At 38.7% G+C, this 20,673-nt stretch overlaps 1 protein-coding gene across 2 annotated transcripts in view; it reads left to right on the top strand.

Moving 5' to 3' along the window:
• The window catches only part of ELL2 (elongation factor for RNA polymerase II 2), a 79,920-nt gene that overhangs the window by 36,627 nt on the left and 22,620 nt on the right, over nucleotides 1-20,673 (top strand). For both annotated transcript variants that reach the window (XM_064274239.1, XM_064274238.1), the window contains exons 3-4: nucleotides 10,073-10,194; nucleotides 16,219-16,382. In XM_064274239.1, coding sequence (XP_064130309.1) covers nucleotides 10,073-10,194; nucleotides 16,219-16,382 — 286 coding nt within the window. The remainder of the gene's footprint in view (nucleotides 1-10,072; nucleotides 10,195-16,218; nucleotides 16,383-20,673) is intronic.

Genomic DNA, 20,673 nt, shown 5'->3' with positions numbered 1-20,673 from the left:
TAGGCCAGGTTATGCTGTGAGTATTCTTAATAATGATGAAGATACTTCAAAAATGAAAAAGGTATAATATAAATCTAAGTCCCACAAACCCAAGAAGCCACTTGGCCTAGGTTTAGGGGCTAAACATAGCACAAAGAGAGGTCAGAAACTTTCTCATCCTGACGTTTCTACCACATAGCAGGCAGCTGTGTGGGTTTTGGTTTTTTTCTTTTTCCTTTTCATTTTGTCATTTATTTTTGTCTGCTCTGGGGAGCCCTGGTTTTCCACGGACTCTTAAATGATGTATTTCAGATGCATTTCTAAGATTTTAGTATCCCTGGCATAAGCCTTCTTCTGAGTGAATCAAATCTAGTTCCAAACTTTTTCAGACAAATTCAACAAATATTTATTAGGTATCTGCTCTACTGTGTTCTATGTACACATGTACGTGAGTAAGACTATAGTCCTGCCCCCACAGAACTCACAGTCTGGTGGGGGAGAAAGACAAGTAAACAAATACTTAGCATATGGTGAGGTGAAGGCAGCAATAGAGGTGAGCCCATGAGGCTGCGGGACCCAGAGAAGAAAGAAGCTTTTAATCTACCTCACTAGGGAAGGAAAGGCTCCCTGAGGGAAGGGCTCCTGAACTGAGACTTACCCACAAGGAAGACAATAAGTGGGGACACCGCATGGTGTGTTCTGATGCCCAACAGGACAGTGTTGCTGCTGGAGCATAAAATACAAGGTAGAGAGTGAGGCCCAGTTAAGCTGGCTTAGTAACAAGAATTCTGGTCTATTGTGAAAGAGCCTGATGATGTCCTCGTAAGAACTTGGACTGTGCCGTAGAGAAGTGGTAGGGAGCCATGAAAAGTATGTAATGCTTAGTCCTGACATGGACAGATTGGCATTTTATGTGTATAATTTTGGCAGCTGGATGATAAGAGAATGGGATTGAGAAGGGATAAAAGTGGATGCTGAAAGCAAATTAAAAGACTGTTGTTCAAGCAAGAGATGATACTGAGCTAAAGCAGAGGATGGAGACGAGGGCATGTATTTGAGAAATAATTTAAAAGGTAAAAGCAGTAGGATTTATGATTATTTGGATGTTGAGGTGTGTGGGGTAGTGTGAGAGAGAGGAGTCAAGGTTCATTCCCCAGGATGTCAGTAACTTCAGTAACTAGAAGATGATCGTTTATTAGCTGGAACATAAACAATGTGGGAAGGTTGGCCGATTTAGGGATAAAATGATAATTTAGTTCATTTCTATATAAACATTAATTCTGTGAAGTATAAACAGTGCCAGCTATATGATAAGGGTTACTGAATTCAATGGGAAGTTTTAGTTTTTGCCATCAAAGAAGAACTTGTGCCTTAGCCTAGCCATGACTATGTTTTGAACAAGCTATTTGGATTCTCTCTCTTCTTTTCTTCCCAAAACTACTTTGGCCTTTGGCTCTATTTTGCATTCATTTTTAAATATTAAGTTTTCTATTCTCTCATACTCCATAGTCAGTGTGTCTTTTCCCTGACATACAGTATCTTTAGTATCTGCTATTTGCATCTTTCCCCTGCCAATAACTGTCATCCCCCTTTTTCCTGGAAATAACCAGCTACTAACCAAGTGCACCCAGCCACCTGCTTTCTTCAAAATAATTTTTAGCCATGAAAAGCTACAAAATGAGTCATAACAAAACTCACTTCAAAGCCCCGTTATAGCTGGTGAAACCGTTGGTCAATTGCGTTTAACAATAAGAAGTAAACTTAGCTAGTTAATGGATGTAATCATTAGGGTACTCATCATAGCCAAGATAATAAATATAAATACATACATACATACATACACATGTGTATATATGTATATGTATATACACATACACTTATACAACTCTATTCTTCTAAGCCAAAACACCCCTGAGTCATCCTTGATTCTTCTCTTTCATTCCTCAAATTCAGTGTGTCTGGGAATCCTGTTGCCTCTACCTGCAGAATACATTCTGAATCCACCAGCTTCTCCTCACCTCTTGGTCCAACCATCATCTTGTTTCTGTGTTTTTATACACATGTGCACTGTAGCAGGGATCTTTGTTGGCTTATTCACTAATGTGTCACAGAAACCTGCAGCAGTGCCTGGCACAGTGGGTGCACAGTTAATATTTGGGAATGTTTATGGAATAAATGAATTTAATGAGTGGATGAATCAACCAGTGTCATCCTGCGAACACACCAGCATTTAGACGGCTAGTTCCATATTAAGAGAAATTATATTAATAGAGCTAAAAATGACTGAAGGCAGTTTCTTCAGTTATAGAGCAACTTGAGTATATTTGATTTTTTTTTAGTCATATTCTTCCATAGGTGTTATTGTTTACTTATAATTTCATTTAAAATTAGTTTTGAAAGGTCACCATCAATGATTTTTTTCCCCAAATGATCATAAATTTAAGAAAATACATTTATGGATGATGCATTTCTCAAGAATGGTTTTCCAATAAGACTGTATCTCACAGAATAACAGAACTAGGAAAATTCAGTATTGAGCCACTCTACCCTTTAATCTAGAACTATTTAAGAAATTCTAACACTGGATCTAGAGGAGCCACATGAAAAATGATAGGGAAATCTATTGTGCTTTGAGTTTTTCCATGCAAAGAATGCAAAGAAACAAATGGACTTATTTGTCCTGAATTATTCATGTTAATTGCTACATGGCTTAAATTTTTTTTGGGATAACTGCCAATATTTCTCTTTTTGCTGTGTAATTTTGGCATTTTGCACTATTCTCAGTAAAGTACCTATCATGTGGAAATTTCAGATATTTCTAATATGGGTTGGATCCTCCCTCCTACCTGCCCTTCTTTGTCAGTAGCAATATTTAGGCCTTATTGATTTCTCCAACACTTATCTTTTTCTATTGCCAGTAAAAGGTACCCTCCCTTCTCCACTCTCCACCCCTCAACACTTGTTCATACATCTGGGCTGATGTGTGGCTTTTTTATTCCCCTAAACCCGTAACGTTAGGCCTAAAGTCATAACTGTAGCTCTAGTCTGAAAAATAAGACTTGTAGGTTTCAGGTTGAGGTTTCCATTTTCTGTTCTATTCTAGACTATTTTGCCTCTGTACTCTAGAGTCTGAGTAGTATATGCAAATATATTTCTCTATCTAAACTAAATTTTCTGGATTATTAGGAAATAATCTAGAAAAGATTATTATTTCCAAGAGTCTGGAAAAGATTCAAGAACAAGGGTTCTAACGTTTAAATATTTGTAGTAATTTTTACCTATGTCTAAGCTGGTGGCATAGTGGTTAAAAGCTCTGGCTGCTAACCAAAAAGTCAGCAGTGCAGATCCACCAGGTGCTCCTTGGAAATCCTATGGGGCAGTTCTACTCTGTCCTATAGGCTCTCTATGAGTCAGAATCAACAGGACGGCAACGGGTTTGGTTTTAAGCAAAGATAAACAATCTGCATATTGTCAAATAATACGGTAGATTGTCACATAATATTAAGAGGTAGGCTGGCCCTGTGAGATACTGGAGGGATGGAAGAGATAGGTTCTAAGGTCATAAAAATCAGGAAACTACTATTCAGTATGAAAGAACTGACACCAAGGAAAGTTATTTGCCAAATTTATTCTGGTACTTTCCAAGTTTATTTGAGAATAAAACTTCTTCATGTAAGAAAACTTTTCAACATGCTTTAGAAATGGTGGTTTAAAGAAAGAAGACACTTCATTTCTAGTGCTGGCTCAGGCATTAATCAACATTTTCATTCATTTAATAAACATTTATTAAGTGACAACTTTGTGCCACACACTACTCAAGATACTTGTAATGTGTTCAGACAGCAAAACAGACAAAGCCTCTGTCCTTGCAGAGCTTATATTTTAGTGGGATGAGAGCAATAATAAGATAATATGTAAGCATCACAAGGTAGTAAGTGTTGTAGATAAACATGGAACAGGGTAAGGGGGTCAGCAGTGCAGGGATTGGAATTGTAAATAGGGCTGTAACCTTAAGCAAGTTACTGAGCCTCTCTCTGTTCCTAATCTATACAGCGCAGAAATTAAGCTAGATGATGTTCCAGCCGTATGGGCCTGCTTTAAGGATCAGGAGTTATATCACCCCATGGTACCACTGGCTCACGAGCATCTCATCGGGTGTTTACAATCATCCTGGCACGTAGAGTTACTATGAAAGAAAGACTTCTCTAAGTTTAAATCACTTTTAACATCCACAAAAGAACAAGGCATTTATTTTAAATAAATTATAAAAACTTGCTGGTCCTATTTTTAATTACACTAGTCCAATATTGAGTAGAAAGTATTTGCCCTAAGAGCAGGAAGCCTGCAGAAAGGCCCCAGTGGATTTTAAGCAGATGTTAGCACACACGTGTGGCAGTTGCAGCAGCGCCTCTGCCCTAGATCCTTATGTAAATAGGAGGTCCAGGACTTGATGTCGAAATGACCTTTCAGACAGTGTGCCGTTGCCACATGCCTGAGCTTGAAGCTCAGAATAATTAGAAGCTTTGACTTACAGATCTTGGTATACAGTGTTTATGTTAATTATAAACGTCTGAAAGTTTCCTGAAACTGTTTCTTCATAGCTTTTTGCTGAAGACAGACTGGAGTTTGGGAGGAGGGTTGTGGATTGTGGTCCTAAGCCTTTGATTTTCAGCCTCTCATTCTTGGAATGAAAATTAAAATCTTCTTTTCCAGTTGCCCAGGGCTTGGCGGTTATATTTTTATATCCTTCATCTTGATGAGAAACTGTTTGGAATCATTTTTTACTTGTTAAATATTTTCATTTTAGCCTTTAGCTGAAAATTTCAAGCAAGAGTATGGGTCCCTAAATATAAGGATATTCCCCAATGACCTGTAGAAAAAGCTTAAAATACTATAAAATTGAAAAGTTCCTATCTCACAATGAGATGTTCTTCCAAGATTCCTTTGAAACTAGACCTCCAAATTAACTTCCCATGGTGGTTAGGTCGCTCTTCAGAAGCTGGCCCTAGTCCTGTTAATAACGTTTAGTACATTTTTGCCTCCCCTTTTCCCAATTCCATAAATTCAAAGGCAAGTTTGTAAGAAAATGCTGCATAACTATTCTGGAGGAAAGGACTGAGAGCTCCTACATATATCAGGGAGAGGAGGGATGAGTGTCCACTAATTCCTCTGAAACTCTAACTCTCTGAAATGACTCTAGATGGCTTTCAAGCCCTCCTTAGCTATGGCCTTCAACAGTCCCATGGGTTTTGGTCTACTCTGAGGTCCCCATAGTTTAGTCCTGAGTTCTTCTTCCCCACCCACCTGCTCTAATTGTCATACACAGCCTGCTATTTCCACTAGGTCTCCTGTTTTGTTGCCCATGGGGCCAAACTCTTGTACAGACTTACCAGCTATAAACACAAGTGCTACTTTGCATATCCATTTTATTCGTAAGAATATATTTGGATATTGATACAAATAAACTTTCTAATTTGTACCAGCATTAGGAAATTAGCTATACTAAATAGATTGTATAATTTAAGCTTTTGAAATTTTCAAGATACTAAAATTGCCTGGCGACATCTTGCTCTCAGATCTTTCACAGGAAAAGCCTGAGATTAGGTCAAGCTGTAGTCTGCGTTGTCAGTGCTCTGAAAACCACTGAGGAAAGATGTAGAAAATCAGATTGGTGTAGTGGACTCCAGGTTCCCTCCTAGCTCCCATTCCCCACTCTAGCTTCACAGCTGGAAAAAAAATACCAGGATATGTATCAAGATTCTCCTTAGGTCCCAAAGGGAATTGTTTGCCCTGGGGCCTGCCCACATCTGCATGCTACTCCCATACACCCACCCACAGAGTTTACAAGTGGGTAGGAGAGATTGTTGACACAGTCCTGCTATCACTACCCATCATACTACTTTTCTTCCACAGAATTGAGGACAAAGTTGTTTGTCACTGATAGTTAGCAGCCAGGGAATCTTATCACTGTGTGGTATATGTAAGAATACAGAGGAGTTTTTGTTGTTAGGTGCTGTCAGGTCCGTTCCAACTCATAGCGACCCCATATACAACAGAACGAAACACTGCCCAGTCCATCTCGTTGAGGGTCTTCCTTTTTTTCGCTGACCTCTACTTTACCAAGCATGATGTCATCCTCCAGGGACTGGTCGCTCCTGATAACATGTAGAATTAAAAGCACTCTCCAGATAAGAGGTACTCTGTATTTTAAAAAATAAAGTTGAAAACCATACTTGTTGCTTTTTTTTTTTTCCTGTTTGTTATTGCCAAAAAGGTTTTTAGAATTTGGGAAAACAAAATGAAACAAACAAAAAGTTACCATCAAGTGGATTCCAACTCATGGCAACTGCACATGTGCAGAATAGAACTTCTGCGTAGGGTTTTCAACGCTGTGACCTTTTGGAAGCAGATCACCAGGCCTTTATTTCAAGGTGCCTCTGAGTGCGTTCGAAATGCCAACCTTTTCGTTAGTAGTGGAGTGCTTAAGCACTTGCACCACCCAGAGACAAGTGATTAACACACTCTTAGGGATTTAAGTTCGCCCAGAGGCACCTTGGAAGAAACCCTTGGTGATCTACTTCCAAAAAATCAGCCATCGGAAATCCTATGGAGAACAGTTCTACTCTGACACACATGGGGTTGCCATGTATCAAAATCAATTTGGTGACAACTGGTTATCACTCTACAAAGATTCGCTTTCCTTATCAATTGATCTTTTCTCAGTTTGAGAGTTTGTTTATGGTAAATTAGTATCTCTTCAAGACCTCCTTTTTTCTCATTGAAGTCCACGGTAAAAAAACCCATTGCTGTTGAGTCAACTCCGACTTATAGTGACCCTGTCAAACAGACTGGAACTGTCCCATAAGGTTTCCAAGGAGCACCTGGTGGACTCAAACTGCCGACCTTTTGGTTAGCAGCCATAGTTCTTAACTACTATACCACCAGGTCTTCCTTACACCACCCAGGGACCTTCAAAACATGCGATATAATTTTCATCTTAAAAAGTGTGAATGTTACATAAGAAGGATCACAGTTTGGAAGGTGAGAAAGGAAAAAGCTACATTTAAGTAATATAAAGCTATGTTAAGAATTTTCCTTTAATTCCGTGATTAAAAAAAAAAACTGTTGATTAGTGTTTTAGTATGTAGAATTCGGAGTTTAAGGATTCTAGCAATGAAGTTTTCAGTGAAAGAATACTGTACATTTGCAGAATATTTTTGTGTACAGATTCTAGTTACTCTTGAAAAATAGAGTGCTGCTGTTTTCCCAAACTTGAACTGCATAGGAAGGAAGACCTTCAGGCCTAACCTGAGGCCAAAAGCTGAACTGGAGATGAGATCTCAGCCATTGTAAAAATCTCCCCAACCAGGTTCTACAGATCTGGATTAGGAGTTGGGAGGGGAGGAGATTTCATTCAGATGTCCATACCTTTCATACCTGTCCACCTCCTCTCCTAAGCACTAAGGAGACTTTCGGCCACAGTGCATATCCTTTCTCTGTCAGCAGAACCCTGCTTGCCTTCAGAAAGACAAAAACAGACATAAGTGAGAGCTGTTACACTAGCAAGCACGTGGACTTTATATCTTCTTGTTCCTGACACAAGCCTTCCTTTGGCTGCTGCTCTCCCCCACTTCTATGTGATTACGAAGGGAAAAAACTCAATTCTATTCCACAAATATGTGTGTGCCAGCTAGGCATTGAGTTTGCACACCCAATAAGATAACATGATGAGTACTTACAGACAGTAAATTAGACTTGTTCACAAAGCTCTACCATTTTATAACTTGGGGAAATAAAAGAGCCCAAAAGAGTATTATTTATAGAGCAGACAGTAACTGTAGAAACTTGTTATTCTAGGAATTGGTACTAACTTAAAATAGGAAGTCTAAGATAGTTTAAATTCATGGATGGTGGAAGTTCTATGAATTATTATTTCATATTCAGCATCTTTCAGGCTCTACATGATTCTTCTGAATCTCCTTTGAAAAGATGTTTTTCTTTGATTTCTTTTTGTTCATTCGCTCTGTCAGCAAACATTGCATGTCTAGTGTGTGCCAGACACTACAGATCATCTCCTTTCTTACCTTCCTTTACTTTTGGGGGGCAGGGTTTGAAGTTGATGGTTACAGTTTCTTTTCTGTAAGTCAAGGGTTGGAAGTCTTTCACACTAAGCAAGTCAGAGGTTGCATGGTATCCTGCAGACCAGAGCAGGGTTCATACACCATTTTGCTCACTAGCACATTCTTGAAGACATATAAGTTGTTGTTAGGTGCCTTCAGTTGGCCACGACTTATGGCGATCTTATGTGTAACAACACAAAATGTTGCCGGATCCTGTGCCATCCTCACATTTGTTGCTATGTTTGAGTCCGTTGTTGTAGCCACTGTGTCAGTCCATCTCATTGAGGATCTCCCTCCCTCTTTTCCGCTGACCCTCCACTTTACCAAGCATGATGTTCTCCAGCAATTGGTCTCTCCTAATGATGTGTTCAAAGTAAGCAAGAAAAAGTCTTGCCATCCTTGCTTCTAAAGGAACTTTCTGGCTGTACTTTCTCCAGGACATATTTTTCATTCTTCTGACAGTCCATGGTATATTCAGTCTCTTCACCAACACCACAATTCAAATGTATCGATTCTTCTTTGGTCTTCCTTTTTTATTGTACAGCTTTCACATGAATATGAGACAATGGAAAATACCATGTCTTGGGCCAGGCGTACCTTAGTCATCAAAGTGACATCTTTGCTTTTTAACACTCCTACACCTGAGCCTTAATCTTCTGCTAATGGAAAGGATAGATTTTGGGGAGAAGAATAAGGGTTGTAAAACACTTCTCTCCCTCCCTGACTGTCTACTAAATTAATAAGACTCTGTATTGTGTCCTTGCCATTAAGCCTTTTTTATACTACCACTTAAAACCATGGTCACCCCTAATGACCCAAGGGAAGAAAGGTCTCAGGAGCTGGGAAGGGTGGAGTAGTTGAAAGACAGTGAGAAGTTTCTGTTTTATTTGTTCCCAGACATTTGTTGAGCCCCTACCAGTTGCCCAGAAAATGAACCCACTGCAGAGCCTCAGTCGTCTAGAGCAACCCTGAAAAAAAAAAAAAATTTTTTTTTTTTTTTTTTATAGGTGGGAAGTCTTTTTTGTGTCCTTGCCATTAAGCCTTTTTTATACTACCACTTAAAACCATGGTCACCCCTAATGACCCAAGGGAAGAAAGGTCTCAGGAGCTGGGAAGGGTGGAGTAGTTGAAAGACAGTGAGAAGTTTCTGTTTTATTTGTTCCCAGACATTTGCTGAGCCCCTACCAGTTGCCCAGAAAATGAACCCACTGCAGAGCCTCAGTCGTCTAGAGCAACCCTGTCCCCTTTTCTTCCCATCTAGTAGGAAAAGCAGACTTTAACAAGATCACAGAAAACGTTATTTGCCTGTTCCACAGTGTTGCCTGGGGCTCAGCCTGGGAGTGACCTGCAGAATCACCCCTGTAGACTACTGACCCTGTTCTGAATGAGTAAGGAAATCATCAGGCATGGAGAAATATCCCGGCTGCATTTTGACTTCGAATGCAATTAAGACATTAACCTTATGCTGCAATATAGGCTGCTAGTCATTTTCTTCAAAAATATTTCTTAGAAAAGCAAGAACTAAAATGAAATGTATATGCATTAAACAAGTAAAGGATTGAGGTATGGACTCTTACCTCAGAGACCATTTAAATATCTAGAAGCAATTCAGCAGAGTCACAACTTGTGTGTCTAAGAGAAGGAATTTTTTTAGCAAATTCACTAATAACTCTTCCATGTGAACTGTAATCATTTACTAATTTGAAATTAAGAGGGTTCCTCTTATAAACTGAGCAGAAATGATTACTGACACTAAGGGTAGAAAATATAAATAAAAATGTGACGAATTGTAGGTATGCCTGCCAGATTCTTTGAATAATTTGATAATTTGAACGCTAGAAAGATATATATGAAGAGGGCTTGAATATGTAATGAAAATCACCTAAAGAAGTGAGTTGGTCATGAGCTCACTGTATGGTAAATTTAGAATTCTGCTCTATAAAGTGTTTCTTTCCCTTTTTTTCTCCTTTTAGCTTGTCAAAATTCCCAAAATTGATCCCCCCAATGAAGTACATAACTTTAACTTCTATTTGTCAAATGTGGGTAAAGACAACCCTCAGGGCAGCTTTGACTGCATCCAGCAAACATGCTCAAGGTAAGTATTTTTCAAGGTATGCTGAAAGGAAAATAACTTTTATTTAAGAGACTTTTGTTGTTGTTGTTAAACAATAAAATACATAGTAGTCATTCCACAAGTATTTATTGAGTTGAATTTGCAGAATTCATTTATTTATTTGAAAATGATTTATTTGGGCACCTATTATGTACTGGAAATTATATTTGTCACTGTAGGATACGATTGCAAAATTTTTAAGATTCCGGCCCCCAAGGGGCTTTTAAGGTACAAAAGATATTATATCCATAAAACATGTTTTGTTTTTATTAAAGCAAGTTTAAGGATTTTTTTTTTTAATGTTTCATTCACTGCCTTTAAATAAGAAGACTGATAGCATACTTGGTTCAAGCTCAAGGGTAAAGGAGGAAAAAAATATATTTAAATATATCAAAAAACCAAAAACCAAACCCGTTGCCATCGAGTCAATTCTGACTCATAGTGACCCTATCGGACAGAGTAGAACTGCCCCATACGGTTTCCAAGGAGCGCCTGGTGGATTCAAACTGCTGACCTTTCGGTTAGCAGCTGTAGCTCTTAACCACTACATCACCAGGGTTTCCATTTAAATATATACTTATGTTTAAATATATATTTATATTTAAATATATAGGTTCATATTTCCATATATATAGAAATACTGCATGTCCCCGTCCTTCTTCCCCGTACAAGCCTTGTTTTAAGATAGATTTTTTTTTAATAACTTTATTAAGCTTCAAGTGAACGTTTACAAATCCAATCAGTCTGTCTCATATAAGTTTACATACATCTCACTCCCTACTCCCACTTGCTCTCCCCCTCTTGAGTCTTAAGATAGATTTTTAAAATATTTTTTATTACATGATAAAATGGAAACTAGAAATTAACCCCAGTATAGCAGTTCTGTTTTCACCACTCCTGATTGAAATTAGAAAAATAAAATAAAGGGAGAGAGGAGGACAAGACTACACACCCACACCCCAAGGGTACCATGGAACCCTTATTTAGTTAGGTCCTTGGTAAACAATAAGCTACTTGTTCCACTCCTCTTTGCTGTGGTTGTTTCTGATTAAAGAATGGTCCCCTTGAGTAGGGGGAGTTTGTTCTGCCTATGGATGGAGACAGGACTTAAAGCCCCCAGCCTCCTAGGGAGGGCTGCCTCATTTCCTTAGTGTGCAGCCCTTTGACTTTGCCCCAAACTACCCCAGCCATCTATCCCTAAGGCTCACCTGTGCAGTCCTTGAAGCTGTGTAAGCACTGGCTGTCTTGGGAGAAACTGGAGGCTGAGATACCAAGTAAGGCACTTAACTGAAAGAGTTCCACATTGCTCCTCACATTTAAGGTGACTAAATAATAACTTTTTGTTTGTTTCACCTTAACCTGCCATTTGCCCCTGAGTATATATATATATTTTTATATATTAATGTTACTTTCTGAAATAAAATTGTTCACCCCCCAACTTATATTTTTTGTATAAATTGCATGTCTTATAGATTATATATACCTTTTAGTTCTGTTCACTGTGATAGTCAGTAGCTACAAGTGGCTATTTAAATTTCAGTGGATTAAAATTAAATAAAATCAAAAATTCAATTCTTGTTTACACTAGCCACATTTCATAGGCTCAATTGGACAGCACAGATACAGAACATTTCCACTATTGCAGAAAGTTCTATTGGACAACGCTGCTGTAGATTATAGAACCACCAGGTTTCAGGGTCCTCAGCGATTGTGCAAAGAGCCCTGTTGGCGCAGTGGTTAAGTGCTCGGCTTTTAACCAAAATGTCGGCTGTTTGAACCCATCGACCACTCCCTGAGAGAAAGATGTAGCAGTGTGCTTCGTAGTTCTGTTCTGTTCTATAGGTTTGCTATGAGTCCAAGTCGACAGGACTGCAGTGTGTTTGGTTTTTGTTTTGATAGGGATTGTGTAGTTTAACCCCTTCCTTTCACAGGTGAGTTATACACAGTTACATAGCTAGTTAGTTAGTGGCAGGGTTGAATGAGAACTTAGTTCTCCTAACTCCCAGTCCAGTGTTCTTTACACACCACAGGATACACCAGTTTCTAATTGTGGGGGCATCCCCTGTAAGTCTTCAGATAGTTGTTTTATATAATGAGAACACTTTATATCAAATTAAATTGTGTCCCCTTAAGAATTTTATTAAGGAACTTAATCTCCTCCTCAAAACCTGTTTGGAGAAGGACTTACAGTCATTTACAAAACTGATGTAGCAAGAGAAAAGAAACAGTGAGGAAACTGGGGCAAATCCATTAGTATATTCCGAGTGTGATCCAAGATGCTTCATAAAATGGTGTGGTCTCAGCCTGGCAATTAAACCTTTCCATAATTCACCTCCACCTTTTCTATTCAATTTTATTTTCCCCAAGAATCTTGTCTTTCCAGCAATAGTTCAAGCTCCTCAAGAGCAGGAACTTTCTTATGCCTTTTTTAGTCTCTCAGTGCTGGCTGAGCTCAAAATAAATGCTCAATAAATGAATGTTCAGGAATACATATTAATTTGTCACCTTTCTTACCTTTTTTTTTTTAACCTTCTTGAATCACACATTTCTCATATGTAAAATGGAAGAAATTCCACCGTCAAAATTATCTTTGAAAAATCTCTTAAACCTACCCATTCACAAACTTAGTGAGAACACATCATTGGGGGCATACAACCCTCTACAGTAAGGCATGCTCAAGTACTGGGAAACAGTGAGCTAGGATAGAGGAAGGCTAAAAGAAAGTTTATGTGCGTATGTCAAAGTATTCAAACTTTTAAGGTAACTCAGTTAGGAAAGGATAAGTGGAGAATTTTTGAGAGTACCTTTTTGCCTGCAGGGTTCAACTTCATTTTATTTTCACATAAAGATCTGTTTCTTGACCTTGCATGGTGTAAGTAGTAGCTTCATCATGATAGGTAATAGGCTCATTAGGTAAATTACTTGGTAAATAATATGGGCAGATGTTGAAATACAAACTTCCTGTCTCCAAACCTTCATTCTACTGCAGTCTTTTCATCCCACCCTTCCCCTCCATCCCTCTTCCTCTGAGAGTTAATCTGCTCCCATCCTTTCCCTTCTCAATAAACTGCATTCTCCGTTATTTTCTCTCTCCCTTCCCTTTTCCCTTCCTCTATCCCTCCTTTCCTCCTTTCCCTCTTTCACTGTTTTTCCCCCCCAGCTTCAAACATGTCCAAGTCTGTCTCATTAAAAAATAACAGGAAAACAAAATCAATCTCCTTTGCACTCCCTTCTTGACCCAAAGTCTGGCTTCAGTCCCACCATTACATTGAAACTACTCTCCATCAAGGTAGCCTGTGACCTCCTTGAATCCAATGGATGCTATTAAAAAATACAAAAACCCCACACCTGTTGCCATCGACTTGGTTCCAACTCATACCAACCCTATAAAACAGGGTAGAACTGCCGCCATAGGGCCCCAAGACTGTAATTTTTATGGAAGCAGAATGCCACATCCTTCCATGGAGCCATTGTTGGGTTCAAACTGCCCACCTTTTGGTTAACAGTTAAGTGCTTAACCATTGCACCACCAGGGCTCCTTAATGGATGCTATGGTTCCTCATTATTCTGGACTTGTTTCCAGTATTTGACACTGTTGACTAAGCTTTACTTCTTGAAGCATTCTATTCATTGGCTTCATGTCACACTGCTCTTCTGATTTCCCTCCTACCTCTTTGCTGTGCCTTTTTAGTTTCTTACAGTCTTCTTTTCTTCTGCCGTTACTTAAATATTACTGTCCTTCACAGTTGATTTCCTCCTGAGACCTCAGTGTCCAACACTGAATTCATTTTCTCTCTCCAGACCTTACCCCTAACCTGCTCTTCCTGTGTTGAGTGGCAGCTGCACATACCTAGTACCCTAGGCATCATCTTTAACTTTTCTCTCTCTCTCTCATCCAGTCATTGATAAAATCCTGTCAGTGCTGCCTCCTCATTTTCTCTGGAATCTGTCTGCTGTCCTATAGTATCACTGCCCTACTGTGGCTCATACCGTCACTTCCTGCCTGGAACCCTTCAGTAGCCTCCTAAGGTGTCTTCCTGTTTTTAGTCTTATCCGTTCCCCTGCTCCCTCCATCCCATATACTCTCCATCCATACTTTTCTCATATGTAAAGTGGAGATATTTTCTCTCCCTTTTTCAGCTTCTGTTAATCTTGGGATAAAGCCCAAAATCTATAACATGACCTCCAAAGCCTTGGGTGATGTGTTCCTCATTCCCTCTCCAGCCTCATCTCAATTGTCCTTTCCAACTTTCTTTCTTTGGCCAAACTGAAAACCTTTTCCTGGCTCCCCCTGGGTCTGAACAGGTTGAGTTTCCTCCCGAAACACTTTTTTCTTTCCTCCCACTTGTACGTTCATCCTTCTAGGTCAGCTTGGCATCACTTCCTTTGGGAAGCCTTTGCCTTGCCCACAACTCTAGATGAGGCGCCCTTCCTGGGTGGCCTCCTACATTCTTGGACTCCCTCTGCCATGGCATTTATCACACTGTGTTGTCATATTCAGTTTGCCCATCCTTGTCACCCACTAGACTGAGAGCTCCATGAGGGAGGATCCCCGTCTGTCTTAGTCCTTGGCACAGCCTCTGTGCCTCATGCATTGCCTGGCATATGGTCCATGCCCAGTAAATATTTATGAGTAAATGAACTGATTTTTTAAAATATATGGCATTTATAAAGACACTTATTATCAATTTATAAGAATTTTATCAATCTTTATTTCTTAGAATCATAACAAAGCTACTTTCAATTAAATTTGGAAATATAGTACCAGAGCAACAGTGTCATTTTCATTACTTTTATAGTCCAGCTTTTTTAAAGGCCATAGTAATTTCCTTTTAACATACCAGTTTTGGCTTTTACCATGATCCCTAATATTAGCATATTACTTTGAAACAGAACCACCTTCAGGGTCAAGGTAATATTCATTATAGTTTAAATAAAAGTTGTTTTTTAATATTTCTGCAAAAACCTCTTGTACAATATTTTCTTCAATATCTGTTATATGAGTAGGTCACTGTCTGAGGTATCTAGTGCTGCTATAAATACCACAAGTGGATGCCTTTAACAAAAAGAAGTTTATCTTCTTACACTAAAGTAGGCTAAAAGTCCAAATTCAGGGTGTCAGCTTCAGGGGAAGGCTTTCTGTTTCCATCAGCCTTCTCGTCAATCTTCCCCCAGGCTAGGAGCTTCTTTGCGCAGGAACCCTGGGTCCAAAGGATGCGCTCTGCTCCTGGCACTGCTTTCTTGGTGGTGTGAGGTCTCCAGTCTCTCTGCTCGCTTCTTTCTTTTATATCTCAAGAGATAGCCTCAAGACACAACCCAATCTTGTAGATTGAGTCCTGCCTCACACAACTGCCACCCGTCCTCCCTTATTAACATCATAGAGGCAGGATTTACAACATATAGGAAAATCACACAATACCAGGAATCATGGCCCAGCCAAATTGATACACACATTTTTTTTGGGGGGGGGGGGCATAATTCAATCCATGACAGTCACCTTATATAGAGACTTAACAAACTGGTAAATATAAATTCTACAAATTGTTAGGAACTTTGGGCATAATAATACTAAAGTAATCTCTAATATTTATCAATATTTTAGCCTTAAAAATATTTATTAAAAATTAAAAGTAAAAAAATTTTTAAAGTAAACTCTTTAACATTGAGCAGTAGGTAATTCTTTAAAATAGCTGACTATTAAATAAAAGTAGAACTGCAGCACCCATTAAGATTCTGGGCTGAGCTCCAAATACTGATTTTTTTCATAAATGTCGTGGATTTGATCTCAGAAAGCTCATTTTACCAAGAATATGAACAAAACTGTGATATAAAATGAGGCAGAAGAACTTAGATATTTAAAATAATCTTTACATTTAAAAATCATTATTATTTTAGGATTGCAAACTTCTCTGATTAATTGTTGATTTTAGGATTATACAATTCTTTCTTGCCTTTACTGTGCAAAATGAGGGTCATTGCTAACAAAGCCACCATCTTACTTGACAGCTCTGGAGCCTCCCAGCTCAATTGCCTGGGATTTATACAAGATAAAATTACAGTGTGTGCAACAAACGACTCATATCAGATGACACGAGAAAGAATGACCCAGGCAGAGGAAGAATCCCGCAACCGAAGCACAAAAGTTATCAAACCTGGTGGACCGTATGTAGGTTTGTATAGATATCTTCCTCCCTCTCGCTGATTGATTGGAATAATTCAAGATCACTATAGGTAAATACCTGGTAATGTTAACTTAATACAGTAATTCGTTTTCAGAACATTTTGGATAGCATGGTAAAAGAAAAAAAATCATATGTTCCCTTTAGTCTGATGGTAAGAGACAAACAAATTTAACTGTCTTGTTTCTTAAATCCTGAATCCTCTATTGGCTACGCATTATTTTACAATACTGGGATCTAGTCAGATTACTATGTGGGGTTTTAATAGTGCTGCTACCATTGTGTTTTCTTGGCCACTAAATGATGTAACTTCAATAATGAATGGTATGGTTCTTGTTTTGTACTTCTGTGGGGTTATTTTTACAGTAAAGTCTATTAGTAGAATTTATGATTTGATTACCTAATTGTTATAGATTTTGCTTACATTTTTAGGTGATCTTGGCACATCAAGGCATTTTTATTGCGAAAGTATAAAATGTGCTTATAGCCAAGCATTAGGGTGATGCTCCTTTGGCACTTCAGTTGTGATACCACTTATGGATCCTCATTTGCATCCATCCATTAATTAAGAGACTGCCCCACCCCCCATCATGTTGAAGGGAATCAAGACCAAACCAGCAGCATGAGTCCCTCCTTTATGAGCAGTGACCCTAACAATTTTAAGGAGTCGATTCACAGTGACTGTTAGTACCAAATTTTCGAGAGTAAGGATGAGCTCTGTCAGTCCTTCCTCAGTTTTATAACACAAGTCACTACAGTAAATGATAAAAGGAAATTAATTTGCAAATTTAAATGCTCTCAGAAACAATCTGTTGAAGAACCAAATCCCTTAACATCATGCCATGGTTTGGTGTAATTCTGCTTCTATATTTTCCCGTTGAAGGAGCCCTGGTATTGCAGTGGTTAAAACGCTCGGCTGCTAACCAAAAGGTCGGTGGTTCTAACCTACCAGCTGCTCTGTAGAAAAGAGATGTGGCAGTCTGCTTCCTTAAAGATTTACAGCCCTGAAAACCCTATGGGGCTGTTCTACTCTGTGCTATAGGGTCACTGTGAGTAGGAATCGACTTGACAACCGTGGGTTTTGGTTTTGCATTTTCCCATCGCTGATCCAGCTATAATACATTCAGCTTTGAGAAGCTCTACCAGTGTCTTTAATAAGTATTTCTTTGGAACAAAGCCACTGCTCCTGGGACTTGGTGCTTAGCTTAGATACATTTAGTTTGGTTTAACAACAATTCGTGGCTTCCCCAGGTATCTGTACCCATGGGGCCCAGTTCCCTTCCCAGTACGTTACCAGCAGTGAGAATTTTCACCTTCCCTTTCCTGCTGAGTGAAGTAACAACTTCCAGCTTTCTCCTTTACCTTCACAAGTCATGTGATTAACTTTCTATGCTAATAAATTAAATTTCAAGTTGTTTTTAAAATGCATAAGATCTGCTGCAGATACATTTAAATACAGAGTGAATTATCTGTTACTGTTGCTTTGAAAGTTTTTTTTTTTTTAATCTGTCCAACACCACCATTTTATAAACAGTGAGGCAAGTTGGTATGTTTAACAAAGAAATAGACAATGTAAGCCATCAAAATTTAGCTGAAAATATTCACCTTGATTTATTCCAAAGCTTGAAAATTAAAATTAGTTACTGTGCTTGTCCATTGAATGATCCTTGGTTGTTCCTATGTTCACGTGTTTTTGTTTCTTTTGATAGGGTCAAATACAGTTCATTTGTAGTTTATACAACAGGCTTTTCAACACTTAGAATCCCGTAGACCATACACACCCTAGTGGTACTGGGACCTGTAGAACTTGTGGAGTTTCTTATGGGCACTACAAACAATTTATATATACACACACACACATATATGATCAGGTACATAAAAATATGTACTGGGAACACCGAAAATTTGAGGTCATTCTGAACCAGATTGCATCTACACCATTCTAAGAATAGCTGACCACCCTCTCTCCATACCTATGTTCCCCTTTCTCAGCCCCACAGTGATTTCTGCCGGCCCGTGTTCTGTTCAGCCCTGTCCTTTTTGCTTTGTCCTCAGTGTTCTGGCCACTCACCATCCCGGCAGTGTTCTTCTTTGGTCTTAAATAATGTCAATAACCTCCTCAGCCTTTTATTCTGCTGGCCAAATATCCCCAAGCTCCTTTTAACTTTTCTTAATATGGCCTATATCCCAACCCTTTAATTATTTTTATTGCTCTTCTCTGGGCTGTTGCCAGTTCTGCACCTCAGAGTTCAAAACTGGACACACTACTCTTAATAAAAAAAAGTCTGACCAATTCTGAGTACTGGGGAGCAAAAGACTCTAGTATCCTGATTAGCTTTTCTGTTGTTTGTTTTTCACTTTTTGCTGTGCTTTGTTATATCATGTTTTGGTCTTTTTTCTTTTAACTTTATCTACACTAGTCCTTTACTTTGTGTTTCCTTCTAGGCAGCTCAGTTTGTATCTTCCTGCTTTTATTCAGTATCTCAAAACTATATGACTCATTCAGTTCTTTAAAATGCTAGTCAATCACCTTTCAATATAATATTACCCAGCATTTATTGAGTGCTTGCTATGTATAAGGCACCATTTAACACTTCACATCCAGTCACTCATCTAAGTCTCACAACCACCGTAGGAGTTTGATAGGGTTAGGTACAGTTCATTTGTAGCTCACACATCAGACTTTTTGACACTCAGAATCCCATAGGCTATACTCTCCCTAATGGTACTGGGACCTGTAGAACTTGTAGAGGTCAGTTGTATACCTCATCTCCATTTTCCATATCAGGTTGTTGATATCAGCAGATAGTAAATAGTTTGGGTATGGTCTCAGTAATTGTGGTGTTTTTTTTTTTTTCTCAAGGCAATAGGAACCACTCTTTAGTTCATACTTTGAATATGTCATCTAAAATGAAACTAAAAACTCACCTATGCCAGCTTAGAGGTACATACAGAACAAGGGTTCTTTCACTGAGTCAGCCTGGGTGGAGGACAAATGGGAACAAGGCTGGTCCTAGTGTGGTGTTGTGGTGGCATTATGCCAGGCCAGCTGCTGGCAGATGAACCAGAGCACAACCCAGCTTAAGGGGATAAAGTCTGGTCTCCAAGGGGTCACCTGGCCTGGTCACTGAGGAATAGGAGCTTCTGCGACCCTCTTCTGAGCTGAAAAAACAAAACCTATATTGCTTGGAGAGGCTTTAACCTGGAAAACATTATTATTATTTCATCAGTAATATTTCCACTTCTAGTCATTATATCAGCAGTGAGTATTATATTGTGATAATCCCTCCACTATGTTAAAAAAAAAAAAAAAAAGGTATTACTAATGACCACTACTTTCATTTTACCAGTATCCTAAGTCATTCATTGACTCTTACGTAAATTCTGAAATTCTGTTGAAATGATAACTTTTATACATGTTCATATTTATTTAGATATATAAAATTACCAACCAATCTGATTTCTAGGATCCTGTTTCTTATTTTCCCAGCCTCTGCCTCATCCTTCATATTTTTAATGAGTTAGCACATTTGAGTGACCTTGAACAGTCATTTAACATCTATGGACCTCAATGTTCTCAAATATAAAATGAGGGATATTTGAACCAGATAATATCTAAGTTATTATCCCTCCATAGCTCTAATATTTTTGACTTTAGTGTATGTGCATAGATAGATAAGCGTTTTGAAAAACTGACCACAATTGTCAAATGGTGAAAATGGATACCACTGCAATTGAACCATGACAGCATCACATTATCATCATGGCCCCGACGGTGTCCTTAAAGCCTTGGGTCAAGTGTTGCCAGGGTTGCTGGTCAGGTTCCACAGGCAGAAAAGCAACAGTCACTGCTGTCTTTCTGATGGACTGTTTTAACACCTTCATTTCAGATTGTTTACTCAGAGCCATTAGACTAAGGGATAATACTTTTACCATCTCATATTAAATGGAGAAGCTAGAAGTGGACTCCTTGTTATGCAACAAGGATTCAGATCTGGTCCCAGATTACCCAATCCGGTCGGACCTACTGCTGCTGTTTATATAAGGAGCCCAGGGAATTGATTAGCAGTTGGGTCTGGGAAGAGAATTAGTTTCTCCCATAGGCTTTATTCAAAGGCTTTTTTCTGAGGCAAAATAAAAGCCTTTCCTGCTCTACATTTTTCTTTGTTTTTTCTTTATCATCTCAGTTCTGTAAATACTTCTATCACTGATTTTTTTTTTTTTTTTTATCTGCAGCCAAAGGAATCTTTCCTGGTTGAATAGGTGTAAAAGGGATGAGGAG

The sequence above is a fragment of the Loxodonta africana genome, chromosome 2, assembly GCF_030014295.1.
Source record: "Loxodonta africana isolate mLoxAfr1 chromosome 2, mLoxAfr1.hap2, whole genome shotgun sequence".
Taxonomy (NCBI): domain Eukaryota; kingdom Metazoa; phylum Chordata; class Mammalia; order Proboscidea; family Elephantidae; genus Loxodonta; species Loxodonta africana.
Note: the sequence above shows the minus strand (reverse complement) of the source record. Positions and strands in the feature narration are given on the sequence as shown.